Genomic DNA, 23,123 nt, shown 5'->3' on the forward strand with positions numbered 1-23,123 from the left:
GCCGCCTGCTTCGCGTGATTTCTCGTTTAGCGAAAACGTTACGTTTCGAACTCGTGGTGAGAGAAATTTGTCTTGGAATTTTATTCGCGGCGAACCGATTTTAACGAGTAACTCCGAATTTTTATGAATTTTAACTTGGACAAAATATAATATACTCGATGGACGTTGATGAACGGAGTAACAACGTAGTAAATTAATCGATCTTTTCTAAATTTCCAATATTAACGTCTATATATAAATATAAATATTCGAAAGATGGTACATTTTCAGATCCACAAATTGTATCGGGATCGTAATATCGCGACGTTTTCGAAACTGTATCTATCGAAGAACTCGATCCACTCCGAGACGAGTCATTTTATCCTAATTACCGACACGTTACACCAGAGTTTGAACAGCGACGCAATCGGCTTAACGAGAACCCTATTGCGATTGTTAATAGGATTTTTCTTGCCAGACGAGTCTCGAACCTTTCGCGCGTTCTGATCTGTATGCGTCGGATATCGCGGATAAAGGCCGCCGTGCCAAATCAATCGAATAAATAAAATCTTTGCCGTCTCGTTGGCACCAGTTTCGTTGGCACTTCCCGTTCTTTCCTCTCCACTGATCCATTCAGGGCTAATGGCATCCGAAACGGCGAATCGTTCCGTTATCGCTGTTAAGTAAAACCCACTTTCCTTCACCTTTACCCTTCCTTTGTTCTCTTCGTCCTCCTCCTTTCGCCCCAATCCTTTCGTCGCGATACCAAATACGCGCTGATTAACTCGCGATCGAGTTAATTCTTTTCCCTCCCCGAATCGATCTCTCGAAACGGAAGTTTCCCCGTTGGCCAGCTACCTCGCGTCATCCGGCACATCACGATCTCGGCGGATTCGACCCGACCTCGTGAACCCACGCCTCCACCCATGCCACACTCGGCTAGAACTCGTGTAAAAGGATCCCAGGTTCGTGCGGTGCCGCTTCCATTCGCCCTTCCATCGCGATCTCGCGGGAAATGGAGCACGCCACTCGATTATATTCCACCGAGGTCGAACGCCGCCCGTTCTTCCACTCGGCTCTCTCTCTCTCTCTCTCTCTCTCTCTCGCATCGCGCCGCCTCTCGTGCCACTGTTATCCAACGGGAACCGTTTTCCCGTGTAAATTCAATTAAAAATGAACCGACCTCGATCGTTCGCTTTACCGCACCACTACGGCTACGGTAACGCGATACATCGTTCGGTCGCCGTTACGCCAATTTCCGACGGATTACAGCGAAATCGCTGGCATAACTGCGCTCCATCGCAGTTTCTTGTCGCGTTAAGCGATTCGATGTTACGTATTATCGCCTCGTTTGCCGCTTATTATCGCTCGTCCCTCGGTTAACGCGTTAGGTACCACTTTCCATCCAATTTTCTATTCCATGGATTTCTCGTCCAATCCCGGTTATTATTATTATTATACGTATATAAAAAGAGGATTGATTCTCGATGACACCGGTATCGAACGTCGAAAAATATTGCCCGTGTACAAATCGTGTGTTGACGAGCGTGAAATATCATTGCACTTTGATCCCTTCTCCTGTTTTACTTCGTCGCTGGTATTTTTCCTTTTCTCTTCTTTTCGCGAAACGCTCGAGTAACGCTCGAGTTCCTAAGCGCGGAGGAGATCGCGTGATCCATTTGTGTATAGTTATTCCCAGGGCGAAGAAACGTTATTAATCTTCCCTTCGATGCGCTCGAGAGCCTGTCGACGCCGAGCACGAGAACTATAGCATCGCGTTTCCGCCTCGACCTCCCGAGGGTCGAGGTCATCCGCGTAATTTCACCTAAACAAATCGACGTGCCTCGCGCGCTATCCTCCTCTCCACCCTTTTTCCACGCGCGCGTTTACTCGGTCCATTGCATCCGACATCCGCTTCCTCCTTCCAAACTTGGAGCGACGCCGCAGACGAAACGTCACCGGGCGATGCGCCAACAATCCTGCTCAACTTTGACGACTTTGAGTTGTACAAAATAAAAAATAGGACACGATCTTTTCAAATCGCCAACGACGACGAAAGAAATCTCGTTCACCTTTCGCTTCGATTTTTCAATCTCTCGAGATTCGATCGCAGGATTTTAGTCGACCGTGTCGTTATCGAACGATACATCTCTATTGAAAAGTTCGCTTTCACGCTCGTGCTCTCGATCTCCGGCAACAATTTTTTTCTTTGCACCGTTTCCCGAAGTCGTGCCTATTTCACAATCACGACGTTAATTCCAGAAACGGTCCGCGAAGCGAGAGAGTCTCGCCGACACAACCACTCGTCATCCACTTAATCGACGTAGCGCCGGGTCGAATTTAGCGAGAGCGGAACACGACCGAGCTTCCACAACCGCAGCCAGCCCCAACGACCTGAAAGTAACGGAGAGTAATGAATATTTTATAAGGATAGAGAGTCAACCTTCGAACCTTCCTACTTTTCCTCTTTTCTCTCTCGACGCCGATATCCTTCCGTTCCGTTTCCGATGGAAAAAGCTTCGACCAACCTTTCCAAAGTCCCCGTCCGTGCACGCGTGTTTCCTATCGCGTACACCTCGTCCCGCGTACCGCCGCGGCGTGATTGCTACGTATTTCACGCCGGGCTCATTTCAATCGAGCATTATCGTGCCGGAGAAACCATAACGAGCCCACGTCGCAGCTCGCCTTTGCCTCGAACCGGCCTCTCCGACCAAGCTGCGCTACAATCCTCGTACAGTCCTCGTCCGTGTTGCAGCCGCGATGATCCAGGTGAAAAGTTCTTTTCTCTTCTTCTTCTTCTTCTTTCTCTTCCGTCCGTTCCCTCGATAACTCGTCGAGGGCGCAACATTTTCGAAGCGGTAAAAGAAGAAGGAGGAGAAAAGAGATCGAGGAGAATGGTTCACGATTGAAACGTACTCGTGGACGGGAGTGTACGCGTACACGTGTACCGTGCGATGCTCGGCCAAGGTGGAAGCAGGAGAAAAGGACCATAAGACACGTATGTTTATATCGCGGCGCGCGGTGCACCGCGTTACGTGGGGTGGCGCACCCACGGCGCGCATGTTACGCTCGCGGAAATGTATGTATACACGTCGGCTACGCGTTCCTGCTTACACGCCGCGTCGTTCGATATAATACGCGTATCGTTCTTACGATTACGCTTCCATTCCGCGCGAGAACGCTTCCCGACCGCCCGCGGCAACGCGCTCTCCTCGGACGCCTACCGAATTTATTCACCCGAGGGACTAACTCTCGCCCCGGAGAGTGGATACCGATTTAATCTCGCTTCCTGCCTCTCGCCATCTTCCCATCGCGGCGGGTTTAAGGGAGTTTAAGGGAATGCCGATGCATGCGGAGATACGGAAGGTGGCCGGATGAAATCGAATCCGCGCTTTCTCCGATATTAAGGATTATTTAGCCTGGACAAGCATGCTGCCGCGTGGTCGTTCGTTTTTAACGGGATTCGAGTTAATAAACGCGAGACGGCTTATCCCTTTTGCACGTACGTAAATGAATTTTACGACAAGGAGAGATCACTTTTATGTTACAAAAGCTCGCGCGATTCACTTTCGCGGGTATCGTATTTCGAGCGGAGAGCAACAAGTTTTTCAAACTATCGAGGTTCGAGGGAGAATATCGAAAGATATCGGCTGGTTGGATAAAAACAAAAATACGATCCTGGCGAAAAGACGAGAAGGAGTTAGGAATCGTGTTAGGGAACGGCCTGACCCGGCCTGCGCGCTCAATTATAAAAGAGGTCTCGGATTCGTAGTTTGACAGAGAACGTATGCACGCCCACTGTTGCTTCATCGGCTGCTCCTCCCTGGCGCGATCCGCGAGCGTAATGCGAAAAGCCTCGAGTCGGATCGGCGCAAAAAGGTCGCGAGCGGCAACTCGTTAAGGAGGAGGAGGAGCGGCTGCTCGTACTCTGCATCCTCTCCCGCCCCCAAATTACAATCTTCTTATTTACATTCCCGCTAATTGCACGTTCCCTCGCGCAACTTTGTCTCCCGCGGTGATTTTCGCTCTAATAAATCGGACGAGATCCTTCCTCCGTGATTGGCCGGCCGTGAGATGTTATAGTTTCGCGTCAAGTCACAATCGCGATACAACGCGATTTCGTCGGCTGTTCCTCGATGGATGGATGGATGGATGGATGGATGGACGGGATTCGCTCTCGTTTTCGTTCGATAATCGTTCGTATCGTTTCACGTCCCGTCGCGTCGGTCACAGACACCGGATTCCGAGCTCGTTTTCGAGAAACTCGACTCCACCGCCGGTAGATTCCGGCCGCTGATCCCTCCGCGTGACGGACACGAGATCACGCTGGAAACATTCCGTCCTTTCACGAAACGAGCGGCCCGAATTCCAACCGTTTCCCCTAGATACACGAATCCCTCTCGCGGAGGTAAAAGGTAAAAATGTTGGACTCGAGATTAATTGGAAATTCGGAAAATTTCGCTTCTCTCTTCCCAAGCCTTTCGAGCGTAATTCGATTAATTCGAAGAAAGAGAAAAACGCTAGGGTATATAATAAAAGCAAAGAAAGCCAGAGGAAGAAGAAGAAGAAGAAGGAAAACGGATAATAGTCGGCAAGGACAGGCGGTATTCAAATGCGGTTGTTGTTGCTTCTGCTTCTGCTTATTGCATGTACGTACGCACGGCAACATTTTTATAGACTGGCATGGTCGACCGTAAGCATCTTCCCTTTTTCTTCCTTCCTCCTTCATCCTCGATCCTCGAAAACTCCACTCCCGTTTCTCCTTTCTCGTATACGTGCCGCGCGCAAAAAAGGGGAAAAAAGAAGAAAAAGGGAAAAGAGAAAAAGAACCGACACCTCTGTCCCTTTTCGCGTACATCACCAAGCTTTACTACTCATTGTCGGGAAATATAGCGGCGCGGTGACACGCGGAGAATTCCTCGAGGCGGCCGAACCTTTGTGCCTCGCAAGAACACGACGTGTCGTTACTGCGGGCATAATTTCCGTTTCGCGCGATTATCGGCGAATGCTTGGTTAAAGGTGACGGCCACCTTGGATTCTCATCACCGTCCAAAAGATCCTCACCCTTCTTTCGTTTCGTGGAAACGAACCGAACGGAAATAAAAAATCCCAAAGGAAAAATTACACGCCGATGATAATAGGTTTATCGATCAAGTTAACGATTATTGGAACACCTCTTCCTTTCGTTTCGTTAGTCACCGTCATTGCTCGATATCGCGAGTAAAAATATCGTGGCGATTTTGTATCGGAGGGGGAGGAGAGGCGTACAAGAAACCGAGAATTAGTAGCGCGAGTAAAAGAAGTAGGGAAAGAAGAAGAAGAGATTCGATCGAAGCGGGTGTGGATGAATGGGCTAATTGGAATGCATCTTTTGTCCGCTTTAACGAACGCACGATAGAGTTAGACCGAGTACGTATAGGCGAATCGCGTTAAATCGCGAGGATACACGATCGATTCGAAATAGGATTCGAAAACGGAACGAATCGCACTTCTGTTTCTCGTGATGTTGCGTTTCGGGAGCGAGCTCGAGGGAACGGAATCGGATCGATTTTCTCGCGTGATCCGTGTTACGGATGGCCTGGAGAACCCGTTCACATTCCACCGAAACGGTCCGCCTCGATCCGAGATATCCTCGTTGGGATCATTAGCGTGAGATCGTGTGACGTAACGAGGCAATCAGTGTCCCAACCGTCCGAGTAACGATCGTGTACCGAGAGGTATTAGCATCGTGGACGGACGGACGATACCGTTAAACAAAACCTTACCTCGTGATCTTTGCCCCGGAGGGTCGCGGCGGACTCGGCCGATGACGAGGACGATCTTGTCGTATCCGATGCTGCGCCTCTCTCGCCTTCCACTCGATTCGTCGCCTTTCCTCTTCGCCTCCGCCGCCAATCCGCAATCCGGATCGCCGTCCGAGGCAATCAACGCGGCCGAATCGCTCCGTTCCCCGTCACCGTCGCCAATTCGCCCCATTTTCAAAAAACCATTTGTTACATTCGTTCGATTCGACGCATTTGGTCGATCCGAAACAGCGTCGAGAAGAAGAGGGAGGAAAAGCGCCAACTCTGTGCGACCACCGATGGTCAAACATGGAAGAAATCTATCGGCGTTGATTCTTTTCTGAGGCCTCGGATCGAAGCGAAAGGGTTTTTCGCGCGCGGAAAAGAAGGATTGTCGTGGATGGTTTATTTATTTTTTCCACTGGGTCGGACAAGAGCCGCGACTAAATCGCGCTATTAAACTCGACGTATCGGAGATGTATTCCGTATATGGAGAAAGAGCGGTGTACACCGACGTGGTTGCGCAAAAGTCGAGTGACGGGGGAGAAGGAGGTATCCTTCGTCGATCAGGATCGATAAGACGTTGGAAAGGATAATGTACGGAACGAAGGTTGGGCCAGAACGGGAGAGATTACCGGTGGAAAGACAGCGGGTGCATTGTCCCGGTTGGTGGTTCTCCGCGAGAATGCGGCTTTCCGTGGTCTGGGTTCAAAGGCGCCGACCGGCCGCCACGCTGACGCTGAATTTCGCCAAATAGGTACGTGGCCGCATAATGCCGCGCATTATATTCAGAAACGGTGAGCCGGCTCGCGTTTGACCGAGGACTCTTTCGGTGTGCTTTGCGTGGATGGACGAAAGGTAAACCGACCACGACGGATTGCTCTCTCTCTCTCTCTCTCGACCTTTGCCTTCGAGAAGACAGCGGATCAGACTTTCGCTTTTCGTTTCGATTTTTGGAGAAGAAGTCGCCGCCGCGGCTTCGCGAAACGGTGAAGGAACGGAGGAGAAACCAGGACCCGGGCGATGTTTGCTCGGGTCTTATCGTCTTCCGGGTACTTTGGTGGAACTCCGTGTGCGGAGATAGGATGAGTTGGAAGATGTAAATTTGAGAAGTTAAAAGGGAACACGTATGGAAGAAACGGTCCGTTCTCGAGGCTTTTAAGGTTCGAGCTCTCCTCGACCGAGTCCTTTTTTTATACAACGATTCACAGCCCGTCGATGACTTCCCTCCGTACAATTAACTTTCGTTCGTTCGTTTCGAAATTGGACCATTCTTTCTCTTTTTCTCTCTGCTTTCGAATTTTCCTCGGATCGTCGGATCGATAAGACGATGGAGAGATATCGTCTCGATGACGGTAAAGCGAATCGACGCGGAGAAGGATGCAAAGCGACAGTTGGGACAGAGGAACACGGTGGAGGAAAGGCGAAGTGAGCGCGTTGGCTCGGTCGGGTAGGAGGAAGGGAGAGGGGACGCGCGCCACGGAGAGGACGACGGACGAGGAAAACAAGAAGAAGCGGAGGATCTCGCGAGGCGAGCCGCACAAAACCCGAGAGGAGTCGGCGAGCGAGACGAAGAGTAAGAGGGACGAGAACCAGCCCGAGTCCAGGCCATCCAGCCTCCACGAAAAGGTGTAGGGCGAACGTATATACAAGGTGTGCCGTAAAATCGCGCGGCTCTTGCTCTTGCCAAATTTTATTCCGTTTCGTTCGTTTGTTCGGGGTACACCGATTGGTGCACCGAATACGGCGGGATTTCGATTTTAGAATTTCCATTTTAGCGCGAGTTCCGTTCGGAGATCCGTGCAATTTGCGAATCGTCCGTCTGTCGAGTCGATCGCTCGAAAACCAATCGTCGGGTTGAATTATACTCCTCGTACTCGGGAGGATAATTAACGATAAATAATCGACGAGAGCGAGAGCGCGAAGAGAAAAACGGGTGGATATTTATCGCGTGCTATTAATCGAAGGTTCGCAGATTCGAAAAAACACGATCGATTCGATGAGATGGAAAATTAAGTGGATACATCTCGCGCGTAATCGATAATCTCGCGTTCCTCCGGTTAATCGATCGGTTTTCTTCGACCGATATCGAAAGTGTTTCCGTTCGTTCTAGCGAGATGCTAATTATTTCGTAAATTTATCTATAATATCTATCTGCTTTGACGTGGAAATTACGGCACGTCGGTGGATCGTCGCGTTCAAAGACTACGTAACGAACGGAAGGGGAATTAATGGAGAAACGGATTGACTCGTCGGTGAACGCGACGGGAAGATCGCGTCGCTGTGGAACAATGTGGATCGATGGTATGGAGGAAACTCGGGTCCTCCCAGGAGGGGGTTTACGGCGTCTGAAAATAAACTAGAACGAGTTTACACGGAACGAAACGCGGCAAAAAGAGGATCGGATTCGGTGAGGTGAGCAGAGAGCATATAAATGCATCGCTTAGCGAATCGGAGTTTTGCGAGCGTGACACCGCACCAGCTTCGGTATCTCGGCCGATACCGAAGATTAAGTTGCGATTAAATCGCAAGTTGAGTCGATTCGTCACACCCCGTGGAAATCCGACTTCTTTGATTCCTACCGTTTCCGAGGGATTTAGCAAAACCCTCTACTTCTAACAACAAATAACGATAAATCGTAATTTTTTACAACTGGACACTTTTATTACGTCGCGAAACAACGCGATAAAATTGATTCGATTTATATATGTTCGAAAAAATTCGAGTAGGTAAACCGTTCTCGGACAACGATCGAACAACGATCGTCGAAAATTAATTTAAATTTGTAAATTTATCGCAGGGACGATGATTTCGCGATATTATAATTAAAAATTACTACGCCATTATCGATCGTGCGCATCTTATGCTCATTTTCGTTTATTTTCGTTCCGATGAAAATATAATTTCTTTTCTTTTTGCCATTCGTTTTTACGATCCAGTGGAGCGGAAGCGTCGATCGAAGCGTTCGATCGGTTCGCGATCTCGTAACGCGTGATAACAAATGCTCCGTCGAGGCATAAAATTCCGCCGATAATATCCCCCTTCGGCTTGACCTTTGCTTTTTATTGGCTGTCGCGGTATTGCCCAATGCGTTATCACTTTCCTCCTCGTTAGGAGAGAGGAGAGATAGCGCGTTCCAGTCGTTACTTCCCGGTACGCGGTCGAATCCCCAGGTGACGAGCTCGTTCGATTGGCCGAGGCGAAATTTCACCACCGATCCCCCTGATAATGCGGTCGGTTTCGGGCCGAGGAGGAACGCGACTCGCGGGACCCCGGGAAGAAAAAACGAGCGACAGGAATAAAAAGAGAAAAAAAAGGTAAAGGAGATAAGAGCGCGGAGGAAGGGATGGCCGGCAACGGTCTCCGGAGGGAGCTGCAGAACCGGAATTTTATACAGTGGTGTAACACACTAGGTAATACGCGGAGAATCACGAAACTCCCGGTCGGAGGCTACTGCTCCTGCCTCTCTCTCCTTTCCACCCATATTCTCTCTCTCGTTCCGTATCCAACACAGAAACGTATCTTCCCTTCCCACCTTCGTATCTCTCTTTCCTTCTTCCTTCTTTCTTTCGTTTTTTCTTTCCTCTTTATTTATTCCCCCCCCCCCCCCCCTCTCTCTCTCTCTCTCTCTCCTTTTCTCTTCCCGGGTCTGGCCGGGTCGTCGAGATCTCGTTGTTCGATTACCCCCTTTTCGACGAGGTGGACCGCGTTCCCCTTATCGCGAATGCCTAAGATTCGCTCTTCGCTGGTCAATTAAGTAACCTGCGTTACACGGCTAATTAATTTTGCCGCGATTAATTAAGCGTCTCGTCTCGTCTTCGATCTCCGACGAATCTATGCTACGGTTAATACCGTATTTCGATATCTCGATCGTCTCGATCGTTTCATTTCGATATAGTCAATTACCCGAAACGATAATCGCGAGGGGCGAGTGGATCGAATGGTCGAACACGTAAATAAGAGCGTTTAAATCGGACTCGGTTCGATTCGACGAACTCGTGGTCGTCGCGCTCGTCGTGATAATAATAATCGTAATAATGCCAACACGGTTTCCCATTTTACGGGACAATGGTTGGGAGAGAAAACGCGAGAACAAAGGGGGAAGAAGCGTTACTCGGAAGAAAGAATGATCGATAAGGAAGAACCGAGCGGAGACAATGGTAAGAGGGCGACGGGCCGCGCGGTGGCGGCTCCTAGCGGCGATGGCCAGAGGTACCGATGACCTTGCCAAGGTCACCGCGTCCTAACTACACAGACCCTTCCTTTCCTTCTCCCTCTTCTCTCTCGCTTTCTCTCTTTCTCTCTATCTTTCTTTCTCTTCCCCCCTCCCTCACCCCGTCTCTCTTTCGTCCTACATGGCCCTTATTATTATAAAGCAGTTGCCCTGATTCCTCGGAGGCCGTGTGCCATTCATTCCGCCTCTCCTTCGTCCCCTCGCTCCCCTCCCCGCCCATTTCTCAGTCTTTTTCATCTCTTCGCTTTTTGTCTCGTTACACGCACGGATTCTCTCTCTCTCTCTCTCTCTCTCATCCTTCATCGGTTCGAAGCTGAAATCGAAACTGGCCGAGGACCGAGGCCATTATCGCGTCTCTATTGTGCGACGCTCCGTTTCCAAGCTGCTTCCACGTTCCCCCCCACCTCCCTTTTTTCCCCCTTTTTCCTTTCGATATTTCTACGCGCTGGCGCGAAACATCTCGAGAGCGTCGAGAGTTTTTACCCCTCGCAAGAAAATGGTCTTTTTTCGTCACGGTACCTCGAATCGAATCGTCGTACGGATGAAAGAGGAATTTTAAAGAAGCTCGTTCGCAAAGAATACCGGAAGAAAAGTAGGGGAGGAAAAATTCAAAATCGCGATACTTGCCCCACCTACGTACGATAAATCTCTGAAAAATCGATCGATCGAAATTTCAATTTCTCCTTCCTTGTTGCAGGAGCAAGAACGATTCGTCGACGACGGGGGGGATCGCCGAGGCAGGGAACAACGGTGGCGGTGGCGGTGGATTGGGAAAATGGCTACGCGAGCATTTGGGCGGTGGGTCGAAGAGCTGTCAGGAGGGATGCGGCCCGCCGAAGACGAATAGCGGGGGCGTAATGCTGGTGGAAACGAGTTGTGGAAACGAGAGATCGTTCGGGAAGGGCGCGTACACGCCCTCGCAGAATCTGTACTGCAGCCTGCCGAGGGACCACGGCCGTCATGGGTACAACAGCGGGCGAAAACTGGGTGGGCACGGGTGGAACTGTGGCAAGGCTCAAGGGCAGGAACGGCAACGATGCGCCGCCACCGTGAATCATCACGAGAAGATGATCGCTTTCGCCGACCTTGGCACTTTGACGAGGGGAGGGCCGATCTACGGGAGCGAGGGGAAGACCCCGAGGAAACGAAATCGCGATCGGCGAAGGCATTCCCTGAACGAGATCCACGAGCAGGGCCGACAACGTCGTAAGAGGTGAGCGAAATTTTCATTTATCGAATCCTCGAAATCGATTATTTATCCCTCCGATTCCTGGAAATCACGGAGAATCCTCCCTCTGATTTCGGGGGAGGGAGGGCCTACGACTCTGGTTTTCGATGCCCGGAGCTGGAAAATAATTACACGAATAAACGTGCGCTTTTTTCAACGGTGCAACAGCTTTTTTCAACAGTACGCGCGGTTTCGATTTCCGTACACCATCGTCCGCTGTTCCATCACGATTAAAAACGACACGGTGGATTCAAAGTTGCAAGAAATTGGAAAGGGCCCCGCGCCGCGTATACTACCGAAGAGGTATATAATAAACGAGCACCGAGCCGGTGCAATTAATTTCACGCGGCGAGTCGCGGCCCGAGGCGGTTTTCTTATTCGCGCCGCCGCTTTTCCCGTGTCGTGGAATCGCCACTCGAATCACGGTTAGACGAGCGTTCCTTTTTGCGCGGGACGCCGTCGGTCGCCGCGACTTCGCGGAACCCTCTCTATCCTCTTCTCTCTCTCTCTCTCTCTGCCACGGGGGAGACGCGTCGAAAAAGGGAATTACGAAGGCTAGCCCGCGGCACGTTTAACACCCAACACGGCGTACGACAAAAAACGTACGTGGAGAGTCGTTGCCCGATCCCCTCCGCGAACAACGTTCGTTCAATCGTCGCAGCGACTGGATTATCGCGACGCGCTTCGATAGCCGATCTTAGCCCGACGAATTAAATGCTCCAAGACCGACTCGCCAACCGATCGAACCGCGCGTGCCCGAGATCCGACTCGGTCGCGAGAAAGCGCGCGGACGACGACGATCCTTTTCAAAAGAGAAAAGGGAAAAAAGCAGGGTCACACCCGCGACGGGATATCCCTCGAGTTGTGGGATACCGTGACTACGCGAGTGTCGCGACAAGCGAGCGTAACCGGCCGACAGAACCGCGAATCGAAACACTCTGGCGCGTGTTTTATAATTTCGTCGAATGAATCGGCATTAAAGTCTGCCGTAACGTCGACGTCCGCGCGCTCGATGACTCGCCGCTCTTCGCGAGAAACAATCTGCGCGCCGATGGTTGACGCGCTGCGACCAAAGTACCTCTCCCCCCTCTTCTTATTTCAATCTCGAAGGAAATCTTCCCAACGACGTGGAAAACCACGTCGTTCGCTCGTTACCGAGCGAATACCATTGTTCGCAGTTGTTGGGATGACCAACTCTTCATTCCCATCGTCATCGATCTTCCCCATTTCCCACGCGTATTATCATCCATCTTTAGAAAGTTCCTCTCTCAGGCCTTCCTCTCTTAGTCTTACCCGATTCTGCTAAATAACGCCCGTTCCACGATTCGTACGAAGGGAAAAGGAACCCACTCTTCTTTTCCACCATTTTCTCGCTCGCGCCGGCCCCATAACCAGCTCGACGCAAAGAAAAGCCCGCGTCCAGATACGTATCGACGCTCCTTTCGTGGTCGTCGAGATGAAACCGCTCGCTCTCTCTCCCTCTCTCTAGGCTAGGATGATTTAACGCGGCAGTCCGCCGATGCCCCCGCGAATGTGTCCGGTCATCGCGACCATAGCGAGACGCCAGCTCCTTACGCCGGTTGTAAGTGTCCACCACTGGTATGCGGCCGGTATGTACGTCCGGGATATACGGCCGTCTTCGTGCCGCTCGTCCTTCGTACGAGTCCCTCTTCCACGCTGCGCCGAGAGGATCTTCGTCGTGCTCCCCGTAACCCCGCCGAATACCGATGTGCCCGGTGGTGTGTCGGTCTCTCCGATGCGCTTCACCGGAGAAAGGTGAAGGGAGAAGGAGAAAATGGGGAGAGAGAGAGAGAGAGAGAGATAAGGAGAGGTCGAGGAGGAAGAGCGGCAGGGTTGGTTGTTGGGTCTGAATTTACGACGGAGACCGCGATAACCTCGATAGCCCGCGACACTGTTTATCGCGTTTCTGCAATTTCGGAAATTTCTCTTTCTCCCTCTCTCGCGCGCTCTCGTTCGTTCGAGCACACATCGAGAAATCGAGCGAGATTTCTTCGAAGGAAACACTCGAGGCGTGGAATCGAGCGACACGGGTGATCGAATAGCGAGGGAAAAAATGGAGCAAAAGTGGTATAGTTCTCGCTCTTCGATATATCCGCTCGCTGATGTTTTATCAACGCGGAGCGTGACATCGGTGGGTAAACAATGACTCGCGCGAATGTGTTCGAGCCCCCGAGAAAAATACGCGTGTTACGGCTCTCTACAAACCATCGGGAATATCGTAGAATCGGAGGCGGACGGCTCGGTATGTCGACGCGACGTACGCGACGCATACACGCACGCGTCTGTTCCGCGCTACCATCGAAAAAAAGCCCTTTTAAGTAACCACGTATTCTCACGCGTTTGTTCGCGAGCCTAGCTCGCGGATACGAGCTCGTAGGGCTCGTGCGCCTATTTATGCGCGCAGGTGCGAGCCAAGCTTTGTCTTCGTATCTACCCGGTAGAAACGTGGTACGAGGTAGAAACGTGGGTATTCGAGATTCGGTGGTGCGTCGAGTCTCTCTCTCTCTTTTTCGTGCGCTCTCGTGCAGAGGCACTCGTGAGCTAAATATAGCTAGGGCCGAGATATAAATAGAATAACCCCGCGGGCCAAGATGGCCGAGGTCAACTCTCGCATTCCTCCTCGGCCGCCCATTTTTCCTCCTCCCGTTTCTTCTTTCACGCGTCTCTCGCCTGCCATCGTACGCCAACAATTACCTCCGCACTCCCTTTCTCACTTTCTTCGCTTCCACCATTGCTCGCGATCCCATTGGCCGATCTCTTGGTGGAACCGAGGTGAGGTCGGTTCCCTCGATAAGGGGTCACCGACTCGAGGACCCCTCGCCTCGCCGCCCGTCCACCACCCCTCGCGTGAAATATTAAATGCCGCCGCGATTTGCCACGGGACGTAAAAATTCGAATTCCGATCGAGAGCCTCCACCGGCGGACGGAGAATTCAGAGTGAAACGTGGAACGAGGACTGGAAACGCGACCGCGTCGAAATGGAACGCATGGGAAGAAGGAAGAGCGGGAAAGGGAGAAGGGACGGTTAAGATATTCCATTTTCGTTCGTTTTCGGCCTCGTTCGTCGCTCCGTGACCCTTTCGAAATTCGAATCCAAAAGAAGGAGGGAGAGGAGGGGGAGGAAGGAAAGGACGTCGTATTCGGATACGAGTCCCACTTTAATCGTCGAGCTTGAACGATTAAACGAGAAGCTCGCCACCGACCTACCGTTTCATACCGAGAACACGGAATATCCAACGTTTGTCGTTACATGCGAGAAGTGGAGGTCGCAACGTATCGGAACGGCACACGAGAGGAAGAGAAGGAAGAAGGCGAAGAAAAGGAAGGAGGAAGACGAGGCTCGAGGGTCCGTTCGACCCTGGCCAGGGCCGTATCGGCCTTAAGCCGTAATGGCAGTGACATCCCGCTCGTGGCCAGATGAGATTCTCCGACTCGGTCCGGAGCGGAGGAGAAGGTAAACAGAGACGATCGAGGAGAACATCGACGAAGAAGAAGAAGAAGAAGAAGAAGAAGAAGAAAAAGAAGGAGAAAGAGAAGGAGGAGGAGGAGAAGAAGCGGTGGAGGTGGAGGGCATTCGATGCGAGTCGAGTGCGTTGACCTTAGGATTCGATGCGCGTCCTTGAGGATACCAAGATGGCGGGTTTATGCAACCGACCACAATGGTATCCGCTCCAGGCCTCTCCCTCTCTCTCTCTCTCTTTCCCTCGTCGCGTTCTATTTGACGCGATTCGACTCGGCTACGTTCGACTCGGGGAACTCTCCTCCTCTCGGCACACGCGCGCGTGCACGCACAGCGCGCGCGTACGACCGGCATCGACACGGGCTCGAGACGCGCCGTTAAACCCAGTCAGTCCAGTTTCCATCGGCGCAGCCTGCAACGGACGGACGAGTCGGGAATACGCACGGCGTGGATTCGAAAGGAAATCAAATCCGAAAGGAAAGGCCAACGAACGGCCTGGGAGATACGCGCGCCAACGCGGCGACCGACCTCTGCCGCTGCTCTTCCCAGCGGCGAAGCCTCTGCCGGTCGCGCGAGATATGGAAAAGAGGTGGCGATCCATCGATCGATCCGCCGATTCCGAGACCGTTCCCGCGAATCACGTCCGACGAGCCTGTTTCCGAACCGCTTTTTCCTTCGCCACCTTCCATTCTTCCTTTCCGAGAGATCTGCGGCCGCGCGCGACACCCTCTCCAAACGGAACGGACATTTTTCCGATTCCGATCGCCCCCATTTACCAGAGATCCGTCGCCGACCCATGCAGCTCCTTTCTTTTCGCTTCTCTTCCACCCTTCTGCTCGCGTGCGCGCGTCACACCGCACGAAACGTTCGCCGCGGCGTGGCCAATAAATTTTATCTCCGCCCGTAAAGATTCGAGAACTGCAACTCGGGAAATTGGTACGTCAGTGTCATCGGGATGTAAAAACTTGTTTCTTCTTCCTTTCTGCGCGCCGTCCTATACGTGTATATATATATATATATATATATACATACATTCGGTATATCGACGGGAGGGATTCGATATTCGAGCGATCGAACCTTGGCCACAGGCCGAGCGGGTACGTGTGCGCAAGAAGAAGCCGATGAGTGGGAGTGCTGCGGCTGTGACCGCGCGCATACATCGTCCGCGCGAGTACACGTTCACGCGGCACAGAGACACGTACACGTACGGAAAGTAAGTACGTATACGCGACTCGACGAGCAGGGATCCTTGATCCTACAGGAATGCAGTCTTGGCGGCCCACGCGGCCTCAAGTACACCCCACCATTCTCCGTCTCCGTTTCTCCGACCCTCGCCTCCTCCTCCTCTCTCTCCTTTCTTTCTTTCTTTCTTTCCTTCTTTCTTTCTTTCTTCCCTTCCTTCTCCCTCTCTCTCTCTCTCTGTTTTCACCGGATCTAATCCCCCGTAGGGCCACGTTGCTCGAACACGCGCGCCGTTTCCACGCTTGAGCGCATTGTTATTACGGGATTATTATAAACGCGGAGGAAGGGGAAGCGCAAGGCCACGATCCTTTCGATCAAATTTGCTCGATGAAAATTTTGGTCGGCGGAGGGGAATGGCGAGGGTGGCGAGGATGATCGGTCGGTCGATGGCGAGCAAGACGGATCGCCGTTACTACTGTTATTCCCGTATCGCGGCTGAAATCTGAACTCGGGAAATGAAACGCGGTAATTTATCGGGCGAGCGGAGATTCCTCGATTAAAATGGGCAGAAAAGAGCGTATACGATAAATCGTTCGAAGCGCAGAAATTCGAAGCGAGGGCCGATAAATCAAGGGAAACCGAATCCGAGGTTGCGGTGGGTGGCTCGTTTACCTCGTTTTCCCCTGCGCGAGTATCGCGAGCGGGGAACGAAACGACGAGACGACCCCTCCTCTCTCCATCGTCGTTTCGCATTTTTCGCGCCACGCGTGCGTTCAACGAGCACGTCTCCATTCCTGCCTCCTGTGTTTAATCATCCGTCGAAAGGAAAGCAACTACCCGCCACTCATATCGTGCTCGCGTTTCCATCGTATCGCGTGGTTCTCGCTGATCGAACGCCAGTCACGTCCCCTGTAAATAAACTTTTCATGGATTCAGCGCGGCGGGATGGATTCGTATGGATGAAATTCGTATCGAGAGCGAGAGAAAGAGAGGGGGAAGGGGGATCGAAGGCGGTAGCTCGAAATCGACGATCCCTTTTTCCTTTCGACTTTTCCTCCGCGCGATCTCCGAGGATCTCGGGGTGAAAAGCGCGAGCGGTTAAACGAGCGAAATAACTCTCTCTCTCTCTCTCTCTCGGGGGAAGATGATCCTGTTCGACGTTCAAGGTCGACCGCATGCGGCTCGAGGCCTTCTCGAGGAGGCGTCGATCCAGCCACGGCAAATTCGTTCGACTGTTTTCTTCGTCCCGCAGCTGTTCCCTTCCTCTCCTTACTTCACCTACGTTCAACGTGTGGCACGTTCGCTGTCCCTTTCGTCGGTGCCACGTCTCGTATATCGCGTACACCGGATTTCTCTGCCTGTCCCTGAACTGTCCGAGGCATGTCGACGCCCGTGAGGAAAAACGGCGGCTCGCACATGACCGAAGATGACACGACGGTACGACACGATATACCGGAATATGAAATTTCGATTCCTCGGTCGATGATTCGGTTGGTTTGTTAGGTACCGACCTACAACAAGTTCGATGTTTCCTATCCTATGTATGGAATCGATGAATTAGAAGATTACGAAGAGGGGCAAATCGACGAGGAGTCGGAGAAGGAGAAGATAGACGAGGAAAGCCCTGAGTGGGATGCTGAGGAAAAGTACGAGGAGAAATACGAGAAGAAGATAGAAGAGGAGGAGGAAGAGGTGGAGCACGAGGAAGAGGACGTCGAGGAAGAGGAAGTAGAGGAGGAGGAGGAGGAGGAAGAGGAGGAGGAGAAGGAGGAGGAGATAATTTCGTTGACAGTTTCGGAAAAGACCGAAGAGGAAGTAGCGCCAGAACCTGTGGAATCCGATCGCGTGTTCCCCGAGATACCCGTAGAGGTGCGCATAAACCTATCATTCTCTCTCATTCTACCCGTGGAATTGCTATTCCTCACGACCTTCGTGATACATTAAGATTCCGTGGCTCTAAACCGCCCTTCCCCCCGGCCTTCTCGCCGAGTTTCTCCTCCTTCCCTTAATCCGTTGATATTTGCACATAATGGCCGTGCGATCGGTACACATTGTAAACGGGGAACATGTAAATAATAAAGAAATTTCTCGCATAACTCTTTCCGTTGTTTCTCTCTTTTCTTTTTCTTCTTCTTCGCCAGGTTACCGACCGTGATGCGATTATCGGCAAGTTAAAAGAGTTACAAAACGAAAAAAACGATTTGAAACGCAGAAATAGACTGCTAGAGATTTGGGTCTTTCGGAATTTGAAGAAGGTCAGCCTAAAAGCGGATTCTTTCTTTCTTCGTCTCCAAAGAAATCGTATAATTTCGTATCTTTTTCGCGGCAAAAAAAAAAAGAGTAATCGGGATCGACTTACACCCCCATCGTTGTACCACAAGCTATAATCGTTCGTTAGGCTCAACAGCGAATCACACCCATGGATCGTACTAAGACCATGGATCAGATGGAAGAGATATACAGGGAAGAGCTGCGCGATTACAAGATGCAGGTGGACGAGATATTGAATCGGCAGTCCGAGTTGTCCTACGATTTGCAAAGTTATCAGGAAAAGGTGGAGATGCTCCGAGAGGACGATAGACGGATCTTCGAAGAGTTTTTGGAACGTCAAAAGGAGATATCGGTCGGTTTGATCTTCTCGAAAACCGGAAGAAAAATCACCGACAAGTTGATGGAAAACTTGATACATCGTCAGGTGTCTTTCACGTGATCGTTTTGCCGTTGTATCGTTTTATCTTTCTAAATCGATTCACGATTGTTCTCGATATTGCGCCAGATAACGCGACGCGAAGTTTTAGCCAAAGATCGCCACAACTACGTCTACCTTCAACACCGTCTCGACGACTTGAACGTGCGTCTCAGACTGGCCGAGGATTTAGGAGCGGGAATGACCACGATGGACTTCGAGGCGCTCTCGGTCGCCAATATCGGGTACAAGGATCGAGTGGATGAAAGGGATCGCGAATTGGAGAAGCTGCGAATCAAGTACTTGCGCATATCCCCACCACCCTATCCTTTCGATACGATACGACGTCGAACGCGCGCGCATAATCGTGGTCGCGATTTTTCTCCGTTCAGAATCGCAGAGACGGTAAACGGCGTGGCTCAATACAAGGAGAAAGAGGTGTGCGTCCTCGAGGATATAGAACTGGAGGAGGAAAATCTGGAGGAATGCCGCAAGAGGAACACCGAGTATCGGGAACGTTTGAACAAAGTTCACATGAGACTTAACGAGATCCGGGACGAGTTGCACAAGAGAAACATTTCCGCCGGACTTTTGGTAGCTCGGTACGTTTCGCTTCCTTCTTTCTCGTCCTTTTCGCGTCTTTTCGCGACTCCGACGACCTTTTCTCATCCCCGAGTTTTCGTTTAGGGAAGAGTTGATGGAGATGCAAAAAATGATGGTGTTGAAAGAGCAACTCAAGGACAAGATCGCTACCATCAAGCGCGAAATCGATTCGTACGAACCGGCGAAACAGCAATTAAGGAGACTGGTAAGCACTGGCGGGTTTTTTTTTTCTTTACTTTCCTCTTCGAAATCGATCGAGGAAGAGAGGAAATTGTTGCCTTACATTTATAGACTCGCGTACCCGACTGTCGCAATAACCGACTCGTTTATCTCGAGGACCGTTCGCGATTCTCGTTGGAATCGTACCGAATCGATCGTTCGTGTCCACGAGAATTTCAATCCGACGACGCGATCACGGCCACGTATCGATCGAATAACTCGAGCTACGTACAACTATTTTTCGCGTATTAATCGCGAGATCGGATCCGCGACGAACTTGTTTCGCAAAATTTATGCTCGGTCGCGCCATACTTTTCCTCCTAATTCCGAACCGAGTTTCTCCAAGTTTTCAACGCGTTCTTTCCTTTTCCTCCAACGGTTATGAATTGACCGCTCGAGAGAACATCGAGTCTCTCCCTTCGTGGAAACGGTTATTATACATGGACGAAAGAAAAGGAGAAGAAAAAGGAAGAAAAGAAACGAACGCAAAAATTTCAGTTTCGATACGGGTAACCAATAGAAAATTCATATTTCTTTGCTCGATTTTCTAACTTCTCGAGTTCCCTTTGACAACCGATCGTATATCTTTCGTATCGTTCGCCAATCAATTTTTACCCGAGGCTGAGGTTTCGTAATCGCCGGCCGATGAGTTGGCTTTAGATTAGCAAAAGCAGCTTCATTGTCGGCGAGTGGGCAGTTTCATCGATTCGTCCACCCACTCGGGAACGGGATTATTTATAAAAGATTCCAAAGGTTATCCGCACGCTCACGCGCGATTCTAGCTCATTCCCTGGTCAACCCCGGAAAAGAATCGCGCCTATTAATTTTACGTGGGCGTACAACTAGTAAGTACTTTGCCCCGACAAAGATGGATCTCCCCTTCCGTTCACATCGAAAGGGCACGGAATTCTTGTTCTCTCCCGTTTCTTTTTTTACACGAATAGCTTTTCGTATATCGCGGAAAGAAACGACGCGTCGATTGAATCCCAAATCCGGGGGAAAGTTATACGTAAAATATCGAGATGCATGCCAAGATGAATCGACGTAATTTGGTTTTCGAATCGATCGTGTACGCCCCGTACACTTTTCGTGATCGAAAGATTCTCCGACTCGACCGTCTTCCCACCTTACGAACCGTTAAAATTTCGGTACCGGTAAAATTTCGACTACCTGCCGCACGATCTGCGATACGCACCGAGAAAATTCTTTTCTTTTCTACCTTTTTTAAAACATTCCATTTTCCCGTATACCTGGCCTTCGTCATCGGTGCGCATCTTCCCGGAAACTGTTCAAGTTTTCCTCGAACGAACGAAACGCGGAGAATCCTGTTACGACTTTCCTTCGTCGCCTCCGTTATCTTCGCATCTTCGTTGCGCCCGATTGTTCCGTGACCGTTTCCAGCGTTACGAGCGTTCTCGCTCGTGCGAGAGTGTTGCACGCGTCGAACATCGAGCGAAGGGATACGAGATAACGACACTTACTAAGGGGAGACGCCGCGTAAGCCGCGTGGCTGGTTAAAGACAACGGCATGCGAAACACAGGGAGAAATCCCGTGGCAAATTATGCAGATCTGACGTATTTGCATTTAGTTAGCATACATGCCGTTCGTTGCACGCCTGAGACTTTCATCTATTTACCATAAAAAAAGTACACGGTAACCGATCCCGATGGATCCCTCCGGCTCGGGGTCTCGCGCCTCGCCCTTCTCGTCCATTACTTCGTCCCCCGATCGACCTTACCTGCGCGTATTTTTCGACCATCTAAAGCAGTACGGATAAATTCTCGTATAAAACGCGAGCTAAAACAAAGTTTTCGTGAAATCCTTCCTTCATTTTATTCCAGTAATTACTTTTTTTTTTCTTTCAGATGCATAAAAATAGTTTGGCAAATAATTTTTTCTTCTGACCAATTATCTCTATACACGTTACGTCGACAAGATATTATTTCGACAAGGAAACAAGGGAGACGAACCAACGATTTTATTTTTCTTTTGTTACGAAACTTCATATTTTTTACGATCCTTTATTTTATATATATATCTCTTCGTCTCTTTATTTTGCAATCCATATTTTGTTAAGAGAAATTTTTGAAAAAAATTGAATAAAACCATTTTTTCTTACACGATAAACACGATAAAACGATTTATGAAACGTAGGAAAATTCGTGAATCCGATTTTTATGCGCAAATCCAACAAGTATCGCGTATAATTACCTTTATTTACAATGTGATGACACGATTCGACAGTCGAATTAGAAACCGATGCGCAATCGATGCATAATTTCTCCGCAAATGTTACTGAAATTTTCCAGTTACGAAAAGCAAAGTTGTCTTTGTTATCTAAAATTGAACGAGTCGTTTCTCGCACTCGTATACGTTCGCACTCGAGTTGTGCGGTTCGCGTTCAATTGTAGCGAGGCCGAAGTGGGACGATCGATCTGTCTTGATCGCTTTGTTGTTCTTGCAATGAGATTACGAAGGTTGGCCGCATTCGGCCAACCAATGTAACAACGGTACAAGTCGTAAGCTCGACCGTAAAAATTATTCTTTTAAAAATTATACGGGGAAAAAAGCGTAATAAAGCGCGAGAATGGAAGCGCGGAATGGAAACGATAACGGCGTAAATTGCACGGTTGTTCGGACGGAGAGGTGGAAGGCAGTAGGGAAGGGGCGAGGAGAGAGGAGGGGAGGGAAGGATGGCCATTGAAATTTCGTGAGTGGATCAATGCGGCTTGGCAATTACGCGAACGCGGAACCCTTCCGTAAAAGGGAAAACGCGCGTTAAGGAATCGTGTCCATTCTCAAGGTCGACCGGTATCCTACCGGCCCCTACCGTACGCTGCATAACGCGTTTCTATTACGCGGTCAATTGCAGCGATTGTTGCGTGTCTCTCGCAATCAGCGCCGCATCACGTGTGTGCACGCGTGTGTGCGCTTTCTCTCTTTTCCCGCCTCTTTTTCTTGTTTCCCTTCCTTTTCCCTTTCCTCCCCTCCTTCGCGGAAAACCGCGCTCGGCTTTCACGAATCAAAAAATACCTCGTTAAAGAGGCAAAGAGACGTTACTACGCACGAGGAGAGGCATCGTCGTCCCTTTCGCCGATCCATGGAGAATAGGATTGATTTAACGCGATTAGGTATCGAATGGCCGGTGTCGTAACGTTAACCGTAACACGGATACCGCGTTTCGAGTGTGCGCCAGTTGGGAAAAATCGGAGTGAATCGGAAGGGGTTGTCACGGGGAGAATTGGCAAATTACGGGGGAATGATTGACGTTTAATGGATAATGGAAAAACAACAATAACGTTGCTGAGATCGGATTAGATTAGGTGAATACCGAATACGCTATAGGAAACGATAAACCGGATGAAATGAATCGACCGATAAATCACGTAAAGGATTCTATTTTTTGACTGTTCGGACGTGCATCTCGTGTAGTTGGTCGAATCTATAAGACTTACGATCGACTCGCGTGTCTGCTATAAATCATCTTTTCCAAGTGTACCAACGATCCCACGATTTCACGAGAAGCGGCAATTTTTACTATACACACATACATATATATATACCAGAGAATATATAGTTTGAAAATTGTACACGTATATTCTTCGATCTAATGGAAAACGTAACGACGGTTGATCGAACAAGATCGATATAGGGATTTTTGTTTTCCGAGCTTTCATTTAGATTAAAAAAAAGAAATCGCTGCTTCGTTATTCCGCTCGACGCGATG

The 23,123-nt window shown here is 50.2% G+C and overlaps 3 protein-coding genes across 6 annotated transcripts in view; 2 read left to right on the forward strand and 1 right to left on the reverse strand.

The window, feature by feature from the left end:
* Nucleotides 1-23,123, reverse strand: part of LOC107999327 (TSC22 domain family protein 1-like) — a 266,961-nt gene that overhangs the window by 188,205 nt on the left and 55,633 nt on the right. The gene's annotated exons all lie outside the window — the stretch shown is intronic.
* LOC108001537 (nuclear receptor coactivator 6) overlaps nt 1-23,123 on the forward strand; it is a 170,578-nt gene that overhangs the window by 6,833 nt on the left and 140,622 nt on the right. Inside the window, exon 2 of the mRNA XM_017062572.3 lies at nt 10,694-11,209. Coding sequence (XP_016918061.2) covers nt 10,694-11,209 — 516 coding nt within the window. The remainder of the gene's footprint in view (nt 1-10,693; nt 11,210-23,123) is intronic.
* On the forward strand, nt 15,800-19,450 carry LOC114578008 (proline-, glutamic acid- and leucine-rich protein 1-like). Its single transcript, XM_062077407.1, has 3 exons — nt 15,800-17,324; nt 17,391-19,175; nt 19,261-19,450. Exons 1-2 carry the CDS (start codon nt 17,268-17,270, stop codon nt 17,829-17,831), a joined length of 498 nt encoding a protein of 165 aa, XP_061933391.1. The 5' UTR covers nt 15,800-17,267; the 3' UTR covers nt 17,832-19,175; nt 19,261-19,450.

The sequence above is a fragment of the Apis cerana genome, linkage group LG7, assembly GCF_029169275.1.
Source record: "Apis cerana isolate GH-2021 linkage group LG7, AcerK_1.0, whole genome shotgun sequence".
Lineage (NCBI taxonomy): Eukaryota > Metazoa > Arthropoda > Insecta > Hymenoptera > Apidae > Apis > Apis cerana.